The sequence below is a fragment of the Danaus plexippus genome, chromosome 19, assembly GCF_018135715.1.
Source record: "Danaus plexippus chromosome 19, MEX_DaPlex, whole genome shotgun sequence".
NCBI lineage: Eukaryota > Metazoa > Arthropoda > Insecta > Lepidoptera > Nymphalidae > Danaus > Danaus plexippus.
In genome coordinates this window covers 1,339,198-1,354,896 of record NC_083549.1, presented here as the reverse complement: position 1 = coordinate 1,354,896, position 15,699 = coordinate 1,339,198, and the positions used below count along the sequence as shown (strand labels likewise).

Here is a 15,699-nt window from a genome sequence, read left to right as displayed (position 1 = left end):
TTAAATTGAAATTCACCTTTAAATTCCATGAAATTAGAAGTTGAATCAATTCATAGTAGTTCATTAAATTGAAAAGATTAGAAACTAAATATAGGTAGTAATAATTTTTCTATTTGATATTTGTAATAAATCTTTCTCTTCAAAAAGATTTGTCTACTTTTGCTTATTTAAGGGATGGCTTTCACTAATGCTGTCCAACGAGACTCGGGTTTATCTTCCATTCTTTTTTGCTAGTTGGGAAAGTCGGCTATAGTTTGAAGTATGATAAACTTTATTCACAATTGTTTCATAAATAACGTATGTTTAAAAAAAATTCAAAAAACATTATTTTTTTATAAACCCTCCATAGAACAGGGTACATTTCTAAAAGATAACAAAAGGCAGGCACCCTACGCCTTTTATTTATTTATTTTTTTGAAAATAATGTCATATGCATATATATTTATTTTAACCTAATTTCAATGGTATGTTTATCCACAGCACACACTTGCTAATTATGACTTAATCAATTTTATAATAATATCGAGCACCCCACACGGCTTAACAATCAATTAATTTGTTTTGTTTATCACTCTATCTTTCATTTCAATGATTAAATAAAATCTAATTTTGAGTTTAGAAAAGCTTGTTTTATATCAAGCTATTTTATTTATTTTTAGTGCTTGTTTATAATATGTTATCAAAAAAAAATCTACGTATAAAGACGTTAAGGAATAAATACAATCATACCAGTGCTTATATACAGTGACTAAACGTCACATGATATTTATTTGTATTTTTATCCAGTTCGATTGTTTTAAATATGTAGGAAAATCTGAAATTAATTTGACGAAAAACATATGGCACCAACGCCGTTAATGCTCATCACTAAGTAAATGAATTATTTTGCAGTAAAGATTTTGAAACTATTGCCTATTTTAAGACGGGTGATATAACTATAACTATATTTTTAATAGAATATTGAAACTTCCTACTACTTTTACTAGAATCAAGTTTCAAATAAACAACAGAAAAATTCTTCGACCTCGGCTTGTAGGTCGGCCTACAACCCCTAAACTATGTTCATGTTGCTTTTAAATAATCATGAGATAATTGTAACTACATGTACTTTGTTGACGTTAGAATATGTTACTTCAAAGCAACATGATTGGAACATATTCTAATTATGCAAATAGATAAATAGAATAGATTAATAAATTAGTCCTGATTAGTTTTGTAATTAATATCGTTCAGTGACTGGTGATGACAATGTCCTGTATTCATGACTGGCACATTTATCTCACTCACCGGACGAAAACAAAGGTACGATCTATTTAATGATTATCAAATACAGCACCCAATATACATAATTATCAACTTTTTTCTTTTGAACATTTCTTAACAAATTTAGAGAAATATCTTCCAGTTTCTTTTTCATAAAAAAATAAATTTTTCCTTAATATGATAAGACTCCTTGATTGCATTGTTCAGCCTGGTGCTAGAACATCGGTGGTACGAGGGCAGTGGATGTGTGCCACCTGCAAGAATAAATCTCCTTGTGCGGTACCCGAAAGCAACGACACAAATATATTTAAAAGCACCGAAGAAACTGCGGCAACAAATAGCGATTGGCTATCAGCCATAAGGAGAGAGGTGCAGGAAGTTTTTTCTCGAACAATAAGTGTGGAACTACAAAAAATTCGGGAAGAACTGAGCGTTTTTAAAAATATAACATCCTCATTAGAACACCTATCGGGCCTCATTGAAACTGTTAAACAAGAATTAGACGGTGTAAAGAAGGAAAACCAGTCGTTAATTAAAGAAAACAGTGAACTTAGGGAAACCCTAAAAAATCAAACAAATACAATCAATATTTTAGATAGGGAGTCAAGGGCAAGTAACATTGAATTGCACTGCATTCCGGAAAAAAGAAGCGAAAACCTGCTAAAAACGGTAGAACAGATTGGTAAGATTACCAACGTTAATATACCTGAAGGAAGCGTAGTAAAGTGCACCCGTGTTGCGAAAATAAATAGAAATTCCTTGCGCCCAAGATCTATTATAGTAAAATTTAATTCTCCCCTAATAAGAGATACATTTTTGGCTGGCGTAATAAACTTTAATAAGTTGAATAAAAAAGACAGGTTAAATACATCACATCTTGGAGTACCTGGTGAGAAGAGACCAGTATTTATTTCGGAGCACTTATCCTCCACGGCTAAAGACACCTACGCCGCAGCTCGTATTTTCGCCAAGCAAAAACAATATCGTTTCGTCTGGACGCGTAACGGTAAAATATTCCTGCGAAAAACTGAATCCAGTGACGCAATTGTAGTTAAACCAAAGGACGACTTACTCACTTTAACTTAAAGTTTATTTAATTGTTTTTTTTTTTTTTTTTCTTCTTTGTAGTTGTATTGTAACAGTTAATCTTCTTGTATTATTATTTTTGCTATATTTTTTTTTTAAGTTAAGAAGATATTACGCAGTGCTTTTTTTTGAAAATTAAAATCAAAATGGCTAATGCCATAAAAATATTCTATCAGAATGTTAGGGGACTAAAAACGAAAACCAAAGACGTTTACTTAGCAACGCTTAAGTCTGATTTTGATGTATTAGTTTTCACTGAAACGTGGCTCAATAGCGGAATATCGGACAACGAGTTGTTCGATGCGCGATATAATATATTTCGCAGAGATCGTGAATCATGCGATTCTAAGAAAAAGGAGGGCGGAGGAGTTTTGATAGCAGTATTAAAAAAATATAAATCTTACAGGGTTAATTCTTGGGAAACTAATTGTGAAGATATTTGGGTTAATTTAGTACTGGAGTCGGAAACTATTTCACTATGTGCAGTATATATCCCATCACCACTACAATACGACATTCTTGAACGTTTCACAATAAATGTTGAGAGAATAACAAATAACAAGCAATCACGAACCCTAGTATTAGGGGATTTCAATATTCCGTCCATAGAATGGAGTCTAGATCTTAACAATAATAAAATGTTTCCATGCAATAGTGGTCCAGTTATATCTCTAATTAAGGATTTTATGGGGCTAACGTCTCTTTCGCAATATAACTCTGTAACTAATGCATACGGGAAGATATTAGATCTTATTTTCAGTTCAAATAAAAGGGTTGAAGTAACAGAAAGCAACTTCTCAGCATGCTCGGTTGACAAGTTTCATCCTCCTCTACAGATTAAGCTTGAACTAGAATACAAACCATCGACGCTGGAGGTGAATACTAATGTTAGGTATAACTTTAGAAAGGGTGATTATGAAAAAATTAATGAACTCCTTGCCGGCATTGACTGGGAAACTTTGCTTATTAATTGCGACAACGTAGATGAAATGACCGAAATATTTTATTCACACCTGGGCAACTTAGTCCAGCAATGTATTCCAAAAGGGCAACCGAAGAATAATAGTAATTATCCGGTATGGTACACGAGTAATTTAAAGAAAAGATTAAGAGAGAAGAATAAGTACAGATTGCTGTTTAAGAAATATCACAATCCCATGGATAAAATTGAATACGAAATACTAAGACACAGATGTGAAATTTTAATTGACACTGATTATAGAAATTATTTAAATGAGATGGAAGACAATATTAAATTAAACACTAAACACTTTTACTCGTACGTCAAAAATCTGCGCGGTAACAGATGTGAGTACCCGGCATTGATGACAATGAATGGTTGCTCTTTCACAAATGGGTCTGATATATGTAACCAATTTGCAAAACATTTTTCTAATATTTACGCTACGAACGATTTAAAAACCACTTCATCAACCCCCATTACAAGATCAATGTTTAACACACATTTGAACAATACGCACATCCTTGAGAGTGACATTGTAAAAGAGCTGAAAAGTCTCGATATTGCTAAAGGAACTGGTCCTGATGACATACCTCCATTATTCATTAAAAGATGTGCTGTTTCTTTAGCAAAGCCTTTATATGTAATTTTTAACAAATCGCTATCTCTTGGTGAATTCCCCTCCTTGTGGAAAAAGGCAAGAGTGGTACCAATTTTTAAAAGTGGTGATAAAAATGACATTAAGAATTACAGACCAATCTGTTTACTATCTGTCTTCTCAAAAATTTTTGAATCGTTTATCAGCCCTCTACTTACGTGGCACATGAAGTCTACAATGATAGATAATCAACACGGCTTTACTAAAAAAAGGTCTACTATGTCTAATTTAGCAATTTTTGTGGACGATATATCAAAGGCTATGGACAACTCGGAGAGAATAGATTGCATTTACACGGACCTGGAAAAGGCCTTTGATTTGGTGGACCATCATATTTTACTTCAAAAACTTAGCGACTATGGCATCGATGATTATCTTTTAAGGTGGTTGGAATCTTATTTAACAGGGCGTACTTCGAACGTTGTCGTTGGAGGTTACCAATCAGATGCATTTACTGCGACCTCGGGTGTTCCTCAGGGTTCTATTCTTGGTCCTATTTTATTTGGAATTTTCGTCAATGATATAGCTAAGTGTTTTAAGCATTGTGAGTTTCAATTGTATGCCGATGACCTCAAACTCTATAAGACGATAAACGACATTAAAGACGCTAGGAATATGCAGATGGATGTCGATAGGCTTGGATTATGGTGTGACCAGAATAAATTAAAATTAAACCATTTAAAATGCTACGCTATTACCTTTAGCAGAAAGGAATCAAATTTCATATTTGATTATAATATTAAAGAAAACGTACTGAAGAGGTTACATCAAATATCCGACCTAGGAGTTACACTGGACCACAAACTGACCTTTATTCCGCATATTGATAATATTATTACAAACGCATTCAAAGTATTAGGTTTTATCATAAGAATCACAAAGGAATTTAAAAAATCTTCAACTAAAATTGCACTCTTTAACTCATTGATACGCAGTAAACTGGAATATTGTTCTGTTGTATGGAATCCGCAATATCAAACACATAGAGACAGAATCGAGAGAGTACAGAAGAAGTTCTTACGTCACCTGGCCTACAAAGATAAAGTCTTAAGACAGAATGACAGATACGAAGATTTGTTAAATCTTTACCATACGCCTTCCCTGTGTAATCGTAGAAAATTAATAGATTTATGTTTTCTTCACAGAATTGTGAAGGGTGATCTTGATAGTGCAAATTTGTTAGAGAGAGTTGGATTGGCGATACCAAAATATAACTCAAGGAGCCACATAAGGAATAAACATACGTTCAGGGAAAGGTTTGCTAGGACTAACATCGGCCGTAATGCTCCCATCAACAGAATGATTCTAACTTATAATAACGTATTTAAAGGAGCTGGGTTAGATATTTTCAAGCATTCTCTGTTACCTTTCAAAAGACTAGCAAAAGGCTATCTGACTACTTGAGGTTAGTCTCAGTAATTCTACGAAGTAAGGTCTCTGTGGAATATACTGCGCAAGAATGTCTTGGTTTTTGGGCTTAGTATTATCATAATTTTTTATTACTACTCTATTATCAGCCCAGTATTATTATTGCGTTTTGATTATGATTTGTGATCACACTTTTTCTTTTTTTGGTTCTCGTTACTTTTTCCTTAAGTCAGTGCTTGTAATTGTTTTACTTTATTTGTACCTCATTTTTTATCAGTTATTATTTTTAAATGTTTTACATTTGCTATTGTTTAAGATTATTATTAGATTATTATTATTATTATTATTTGTTTGAGAGTGAACAGGCAAAGAATGTTATTTTATTACATATCATGTACATGCGAATGTCGAGTTAGCCTATAAGTGGGGTGTACAATTAATGCATGTAACAAATTAAATAATTTAGTGTTAATTAAGACTAAGAACTAAAATTGTATACAACGTTGGCTTCCTATTTAAATAAATAAATAAATAAATAAATAAATAAATAAGACATGTTATTAGAATTAAAATTAATGTTAACAGATTGGTAGTTTAATTAGTTAGTTAAACCCAAATACTGTCTACAGCTCAAAAGTAGATAGTGGAAAACATTTACAAAGCTTCTTTTCACGCAAACGAAATCGGGAAGATTACTTGTTTAAAAAAATATTGTAAAAAATATATGGAAACAGTTCAAGAAGGCCATTAATTTTAAATAAACTTACTTATTATATTCAGTTAGCAATAAACAAATTAAAGACAAAGAATAAAGAGTAGCATAAAAAATATATATATGTTGTTAGTTTTTGAAACTTTACATAATATTCTGTTTCAAAAGGTGGCGGTTACTGAAGATTAAAAGAAATGACCCAAAATACGATCTTTTATTTAAATATTTTATTCTAAATTCTTTCAGGATAATGTTTATATACAGTTTAATAATCTGATAATATTACATTGACAACTTTATTCTCTGTAGACATAAATCATAAAACGTGCCATAATTTTCCTTTATTACTTAAAATAGATTACAACTTTATTTTATCTAAATTAATAAATCTTACCAAACAATTCCAAAGACAACTGTTTTATTAAAATTATTTATAAACACATTACGCTATATTAATTAATAAAAATTAAGTGTCGTATACTCAACGAAGCCAGTACAAACACAAACATTTTAATTAAATTCAATACCATGGTTATTAAGTTGAAAATTGAAATATATGTTAACGGTATTTGATATATTCAGATTCGTTACACCATTAAATGTTTATTATTTCATTGTTATTGATGAGTGATTTGGGAATAATGAATATGAGGTCCCTCGTTGCTTTAACGATTATTGAGGGGCATATAATAATTCATATATTGATATTTTATGTAATAATCCCATCAAGAAAAATTTACAAATATAACATTTAAGTTATAGCATTTTTTTTTAAAATAGAATAAAAAAAAAACTACATTGAACTAAGTCGACGTGTACGTTCTTTACGTACTGTACATTTGATAGAATTAACATAAAAACATTGATAATAATCAGTAAAATATTTTTAATTGTGTCACATGTCCACTTAGTGCCATAGACACATTCATAAAAACATTCCCATATACATTTCACATAAAGAAACCCTGCGAATTATTGAATATTATTTTCATATTTTCTTCTGTTAATTTCTTATTCAAAGGTTATTGTTACTCTTTGAACAAAATTTATGTTATGGCTTGTCTAAACTGTTTTTGCTTAGTGATAAAAATAACATGGTCTAATCTATATTTAAATCAAATAAATAAAAATATTCCTTACAAGAACAAACTATCAGAAGTTTATTAAAGAGCAATTGAACAGGCATTTTCAAAAATAGCTGCAGGACATTTAAAATGACGCTACAAAAATTTCAATGAAATTATAATATATTTTATATTTACAAGCTTATATATACAAAAATAATTTAATCCAAACATATTCAATGTTATAACGGCGAACGGAACGTTACAGTTTCCATTTTATTTACTTATACTAAATTCACTACATTTGGAAAAAATAAACCTCAATTATCTAATCTAATAATATCAATATATTGATTGTGTATTTAGCTTTATATAGCTCAAAAATAATAAAAAAAAAAACGTAATAAAATACTTCTTTAAATTCAATCAACTCATAGAAAATAATAAACCATTTAGAAAGTAAAAAGTGAAAACTATCCTTTTAGGATAAAATGCTGCAAGTTCATCGCGTCTTTTCAGTACCTCACTACATCACTGGTAATTCGAGCGAAGTTCTGAGTCTGTTTTTTGTAATTAAACCTTTGTAAGTTGTGGACACGTAGAGCTTTGATAATATTGACATAGTTTAACTTAAAATAGGAAATAAATGTCTATTAAGAATTATAATATTGTTCAAATTAAATAGTAAACGCAACTAAATTTATCGATGCAAAATTTTATAAGAATTTATGGATGTCTATTGCTCTTTCACGCGATGATCCCAACTGATTTTGTTAAAAGTTAACATAAGAACAGTTTAAACATCAGAATAAGGCATAGTATAAAATTGATCATGAAATCCCAATAAGTTCCCGAGGCATTAGAGCGTAATAGATGTAATTTACATGATCTCGCTGCCAGTTGTTTAACATTTCTATTGTTTTAAAACACTTCATACATTTTTCTCTGGGTCCAATATCAAAATCCTCACGGACAAGGTCGTGAGCAAAAACTAGTGAAAAGTAATTCTGTCGGATTTTCATGAGTGCATTTAATTTTAGAATTAAATTCTACAATATTTTGTTGAAGAAACGACTTTTCTGCCATTGAAACGTTTAATGATTTATCATAAATAGCTGTAGAAAATTTTTCTTAAAGATAAAATTTTCTTCAGATAACATAAATAGGTATTGAGTTATTAAAAAAGTCGACGAAGACAGAGTTTCTTAAAAATTTATCCGAGTTTCTGTCAAGACGAGACAAAGAACAGTTTAATTCAGAAAGTTTCATTTCTACTTGCGAAGATTGGCAATCGAGATATTTAGTCGCTCAACTCACTTTCAGTAAAATAGCACATATTTGAATTCTTAAAAATTAAAAGTCAGCCATTTCAATAAAAAATAATGGAATGGTGTAAACTAAGAGTTTTGCTATCATAAATAGATAGGTTGAGATAAGAAAACTAAGTTTAATTTTTTATTTCAACAGTTATGGGTTGTTTCTTTGACTTTTTTCTTATCTTTCTTATCTCGCAAGTAACGTTTGGAATTATAAAACATCTCCCAAATATAAATAACGATTTAATTGAAATTTATAAAATGGAAGAAAAACTTGTACACACGAGCATGATTTGCAACCAGGATTTCCGGGATGCCGAGTCACAGGCGCTTTGGAAAGTTTGCTGTAAATTACGTTGCCAATAAGAAACAGAAATCACATTTTATTTTATTTCCTACGAAATTTTTAATCGATTACTACTTACAAGTCGACAACAGCGTGTTAAGATGCCATAACAATTTTTAAATATGTAAATATTTTAAACACAAACAATAGAATTTGCCCGTAGTATAAATAATATTCTAATTTGAACATGTTGAATAAAAACTATTGTTAGATTTGGGTTACTTTGCATCAACCGTGATCAGGTTGGGAGTATGTTATTAAAAAAATGATTATAAAAGCGTAGTAATTCCGAAAAATATTAGTTTTATATCAATGAACACTCGCAAAATCTTAGACCTCATTAAATTTCCTTATATACATACAGAAAGATACAGGACGTATATAGGATATTTTAATTTTAATTACATAAATGGCAAGCGACGAAAAAAGTTTTATCTAGAATCTCGAAGTAATATTTGCGTTACTGGTAAAAGGCGTGTTGACAGTCTGATTACTTCCAGAGAGTATGGAACCATTTTAATGAACGAACGAATGAATAACCGTTCAACTGAATGACTCAAACCGTGATGAAACCGACGATCATTTACAGTTAATTTAATTTTATATGTTTTCTTTAATAATTTACATCTCGCTAACTTTTTTTAATCGTTTCTCTTATTTCAAGATTCATTTAGAATCCATATTTTTAATATTTATAGTTATCCCTGATATACAAGAGCGGCAAACTTTTCATAAAACATTGAAATAAATAACTCTTTTAAAATTTCTAATATAATAAGTACCTATTCATGTTATTTCCTTTACGAAATACGTAAACAGTAAAATCTTTTATTATTTGGCCCGCACATCAATAATAATCTTCTTAGCAATAACTTTCAAAACGAGTTCAAAAGCTCTTTTCTGACTATTATGAGAAAAGAGTTAATAATATGTTTGTTGTGCTAACGAAAATTTAATTATTTTAGTGACCTTGCATTAAATAATTTAATGTTTTCTTGGGATAAAGCTATTTTCAATGCTAGAAACAAATATTTCAACGTTCGGAATTTATTTTACAGCTCCACATCAAAATCAATGACTATTGCATTTCATAAAGTGTCTTTGAGGTCCACTGCTCGTTGCAATTACCGAATTTCTGATTCAAACCATATTTTATTACAGACTAACCGTCACCAAAACCCTTTCATCACTAAAAATAGTTCAAATAGTATAACATTAGTACACTATAATAATTTCCTATGATTTTTTTTTTATATTGTCATACAAAAAATTTGTTATTTACATGTTGAACAATGTTATAATTACATAATGAACCTCATATTGCAAAATATTTTCAAGTCAACTTATTATATAGAATATTTTAGTTTTAGTCTCATCATTAACAAAGTAAATAAACATTCGAATTTCAAAAGAATAAAATTCACAACAGATTTGTATAAAAGCAGGTAATTAATTTTGAAGACTATGTTATAAAAAAAATATTTAATTTTAGATATTTTTTCGAAACCCGTCGCTTTTTAATGTTAAGAAAAACAACAAAAGATTCCTCTTTTTGGGAGAATAACATAAATATAATCGAATATTTCAAGATATATGAAATCAACAATTTTATATTACGATATCAAAATTAACACTGGTTCGGGCGATACTGTTTTTTTTTCCATTATCTTTCAAATTAAACCAGCCTATACTATAATCTTATCAATTGTGAAGGAAATTATATAATCTGTTAATTTTAATGAAGCCATACATATACATCTCATGCATAAGAATAACATATAAATCTCAATGTATCCCGAAATTTCGTGTTGTTCCCACGAGACTATAGCATTATAATTCTATTTTGTATGAGTCACCGGTTGCTTACCATATCTATTTAGGGAAATTTTTATTCATTTCTTTATGAAACAAATTTATAATTCAATCGAAGATGCAGGCCAGATCTAGAAATAAATATTATGCAGTAATTTTATACCTCCGTTTATGATTTGACGTAATCAATTACAACTGTTTGTCTGTATTTTATCCTATATTCAGTTCTGACTGGTGCTTTTGCAATAGTTTGTCGGTTACAAAGTGATTTTCTGATGGTACACAGAATATTAAATGATCTATCACCGCGCATGGAGATGACTAAGAAGTGAACGAATTCTCTGTAGGCCAAAAGTGCACGAACATCAATTTTACATACACGTCAATACAATGTTAATTTATATCTTTTTGAGTGATTTTTTTGCTTTTACATATATCATTAATCGGATTATTATTTGTGTTGAATGTTTTTTGTAAAAAATATTAAAGAAACTAGTGTTATTCGGATTTACTACCTGGTGTGACCTCGTCTGCCCGTGATCACGGTTGCTGCAAAGTAACCGAAACGTCGGGATTATGTAGTTTTTAAATAATAAAATCCGCGTAGTAAATCCGAATAACACTAGTTTCATTTAAATGAATACTCGCGAAAATCTTAGATCTCAATATTAAAGAAAGTTTATTAAGATATAAAAATGTATTTGTTGAGTCATCTAAAGCCATAAGAGCTTTTAATTAGCCTCCATCACTTTATTCTCTATCCCCGTATACCATCAGTGCAATAGTTGAGTTGGTACGTGTCTAAGCCCTACCAAAGTCAAACCAGTTATTAATTATAATCTAATAACATATACAGTCTTGGAAGTATGTTTAAATAAATAAGCCTGGTATTTACAGAAACGGTTTGTGTAACTGTTTCTTTGAATCATAATACAAAACTATTATATATTTAACTATAATTATCTACTCTGATATTCGTGTTATTTATTTCATGTAATTTCCGTGTGTCTATTTGTTGTAAAGCCCCTTTTTTGGTTTTAATCTCCAACCTACCTAAATTCTATAGAACCTGTTACGAATTTCATAGATATTAAAAACCAGAGACCTTTTAAGTGTTACGAAGTAATATGAACATGGATTTATAAATAAAACTTGGTTATCTGTGACAATAATGCTACCATTTAATGTACAAAATATATAAAATAAAACAGAAGAAAGATTTTCTTTATGTCCTGTTTACAGTTATTTCTTGTTTGCTGAATTTTTGCTGCAATTACTGATTATTGGCTTTATACTAAATCTTCCAAAAAAAAAACTGTAATAAGCAATAAATTTCAATATACGAAAAATTATAACAAATAAAAATATCGAATAGTAAAATTTTTGCCAAATTTATGCATCCTAAACAAATGGTTACAAAAAAACCACAAGGACTTGATAAGTTGTTTGTAAGTAATATTATATAATCTTAAATTAGTTTTGTTTGTCTGGTCAAGTTTAAAGTAAAAGTATCATTTTATTAATTAAATTAACTTAGTTTAAACAAAAAAGAAAAAGCTTAGTTTAATACGCAGCTGTGAATTGCCTGATATACTATAATTATAAGAAGACATACTATTATGAGCATTTCCATTATATTTCGGATTTCTGACGGAAACACACGATAATAATAATGTATTATTAGATCCAACCTTTAGCGATCCGCTCTGTTTGCACGCAACCTGTCTTTGAGGTCCAGTAACTACCACCTTTGTGTTGTCAAAACAATATATATGTTATTAGTTTAAATGTAATTGGTATTTTTCATTTCAATATATCATATTAAAAACCACCACTGAACGTTTCTTTTAATATCCTATCACAGTATCATATGTATATTAGATCTGGAACAGATCCAAAATTGCCTTCACATAAGTTCTGATAATCACTTTCAAGAAAGGAATTATAAGTTTTGTTTTAAGAACTTCATGTTCCTTAAATATTTATGCGAAGCCGTACTTAAAGGTCACGATAAGGTGAACAAAGAGTCTAATTCAGTACAATTGGAAATGTATTTTAATATGCATACACGCAAAGGGCGTTGTACTAAAATTACATCGTTAATGTATTGCTTTAGAAGACGCATTTGATGGAATACCAAAATAATGTAAATAAAAAATATTTCTTTGTTTGTAATTTTTTTTATTGATTTCCACTCATTATAGATAAGATTTTATTATTTTTTTATTTTTTTGGAAACACACTTTCTAACGATTGTCTTTTCATTATCCAAAGAGAATCTCAAGTATCTCCAAAAAGGATGAAAGTTATAAAGACCAGGAGCTAATTTGCATGATTTACACTGAGCTGTTATTTTATATATAAATATAGATTTATTTTAAATAGCAGTTAGAATGATGGTGGGACTTTAACCATGTAAAGCAAATTCAATATTTTTATTTAAAAATAAGAACTCATTGAATGAGCTTATAATATTATAATTAGTAAAAGTAAAAAATATGTTTTTTTTTTTTTTATTGAAAAACATGCCGTCATTACGTTATTTGAAGAATAAAAATGTTAGATATAATAAGTCTTATATTCTAAAAACATAAAAATACTTAAGTTAAGTTAAGTAAGTTAAGTAAATTATTACAGATACCTACTAAATTACAGATTTTTTGTAATAATGAGCTTTTGAAAATCATGTGTTTTTTTGTAAAAATGAAAATATTTCTATCGAAAGTGAAAAAAAAAATATCGAATGATATTAGGCGAAATGATAGTTACGTAATTTTTGCACACTAAAATAAAAAGATAAAAATTTCGCTATAATAATAAACTTTTTAAAGAATTCCGTTTCGACTGTTTTATGTTACAGCATTGTTTTCCGTCCTCGGAAACCAAAAAGAGACAAATAAAGCTCTAAATTTCATCACAATTCAATTTATTTTGATGCATTAAACTGATAATAACCGAATTAATAATAAAAAGAGAGATCCCTTAAGAGAGAAATCATTTATAACAATCATTTCACGTTTATAAATGTATTTAAATGTCACTATTTGTATGAAAACCAGATTAATAGATTTTTATAAATTATACAATCGCTGAAGTGTCGACATTTCTAAACATTGTTTAATCATTGAAAACTCTGTTTTTTTAATAGAAACGGAATAATTTATACGTAAATATTTATAATACATGAACTGGTCAAAACCCACGAGTTTGAATCAAACTAAAACATTCCTTTAAAATAAAAAAGAAGATAAATATATTATCACAATATATATCACAAATAAATCGGTTAACTACGACTTAATAAAATGGGTGTAAAATCTAATATATATGAATAAAGTACTACGAGCAATAAGATTCCAAGAATTTTAATTAATTTCTTGACTTGGATTGTTTTAATTTTTACTCTTTTGTTAGCAAAGTTTTTTTTTATCGGTTGCAGGAAGAAAGGAAACTTTGTATAACGTTTATTTTATTTTATTTTTATTACTAAATGTTACTAAAAATATGAATTACTAAATATGTCTTCACCTTAAATATTAACTGTCTAGAAATAAGTATCAATAATAAATTATTATCAAATTCATAACTTTGTTGTGAATTCAATACAAAGCTACACTATACATATAGAGACACTATTCATATAAAGTAGGCAATGTACCAAAAAGCAATAAACATTCATACACACATGTGTACAACCATCCTTCTTTGCTTTCGCACTTGTAACATGAGTAAGATATTAGCGAGATTTAATATAAAAATTGCTTCGAAAGGATTTCCAGGAATTATAGAAACCAAATATACTTAGACGTCGTCCTCGTAACGATTTTACTCTTTGCTTATTTTGTCGAAGCATATTTTGTTGAATATACTTTTATACGCTATTATCATTGTTTTATTGGAGGTAATCCATTATAGGGTATTGCAAAGCGTTGATTTAAAATATGCTTATTTTTCATATTTCTGCATTTTTATTTCAGAATTTCCAATACTACCCCATACAATAGATGTGGACTACCAAATACTGCCATTCATAATGCTATGTAAAAAAAGCTGTATAAATTTTTTACGATAGTTTTATTATAAAATACTGTCTTTGTTTCAAAAATAACATATTTTTTTTATATTATACGTGTCTGATTAATATTAAAGATTCCTTGAGATTTGTATTTACGTATCTAAAATTTGTAAAATCGGTAATAGTTTTGACCAAAATTTTTTTATCACACCAAATAATGGAAGTAAAGATAGAATACATTGTTTTTATAACAACAATTTTTGTAACTTTCTAATTCTAGATATCATATATATTGGAAACCTGACAGTCTCATAGTAAAGAATTTATTAATTTGCTTAGACATGTACATACATTACAAAATGTTAATATAAACTTTACAGTATTCTTACTCAGTAATTCAAGCAGCCAAAATTCATCATACAACTCCAAGAAGCACTAAATAGTAGAAACGTATTTGAATTTCAAATGCAGCGAAACTTTAGGTGTACGTTTCAAGCTCCTTCGTTTTTGCTGTCTAATAGGCATTGCAAATTCTCTACGTGTAGAGGAAATGGTTATTACGAAACTATTCCGAAACTAATTGGAACTGAATTTCACCTTAAAATAAATGATTCACTACTGAAATTATACGTTTGAAATACGTAACTGTTTATTCCTAACAAAACATTAATTAATCTGTACTCCGATTTTTGTATATTTTACAACCAATATAATATTTCCTGTAGATAGTATTTTTACTATTAAAGCATTTGAAATGCCTTGTGCTTTGTAATCATGATCCACTGCAAGGAATATCGAACATGAGAATAGTTTAATACCGTTGGGTGTAGAACATTGGCGAAGTAACATTATATTTCAATAAAATTCACTTGAACTGTTTTGGAAGCGTCTTTAAAGATGGTTTTTTAAAATGAATAAGAAATTTTCAAAGAATATTAAATCATTCTTTTCGATCCTCATCGTGTTGGATTAACAAAACAAAAAGTTTTGTAAAATATACTTACTGATATAATGTGTTATAAAAAATATATATATTATATCTCTATAAATTAATTTTAGGTCATACTAAAAAATCTAAGAAAGTAATGTAACAGTTAG

At 28.9% G+C, this 15,699-nt stretch overlaps 1 protein-coding gene across 1 annotated transcript; it reads left to right on the top strand.

The window, feature by feature from the left end:
• The first annotated feature begins 1,440 nt into the window (after positions 1-1,440).
• On the top strand, positions 1,441-5,372 carry LOC133319395 (uncharacterized). The gene is made up of 3 exons (XM_061523619.1): positions 1,441-2,310; positions 2,526-3,472; positions 3,656-5,372. The coding sequence occupies exons 1-3, from the start codon at positions 1,441-1,443 to the stop codon at positions 5,370-5,372; spliced, it is 3,534 nt and encodes a 1,177-aa protein (XP_061379603.1).
• Positions 5,373-15,699: the final 10,327 nt, after the last annotated feature.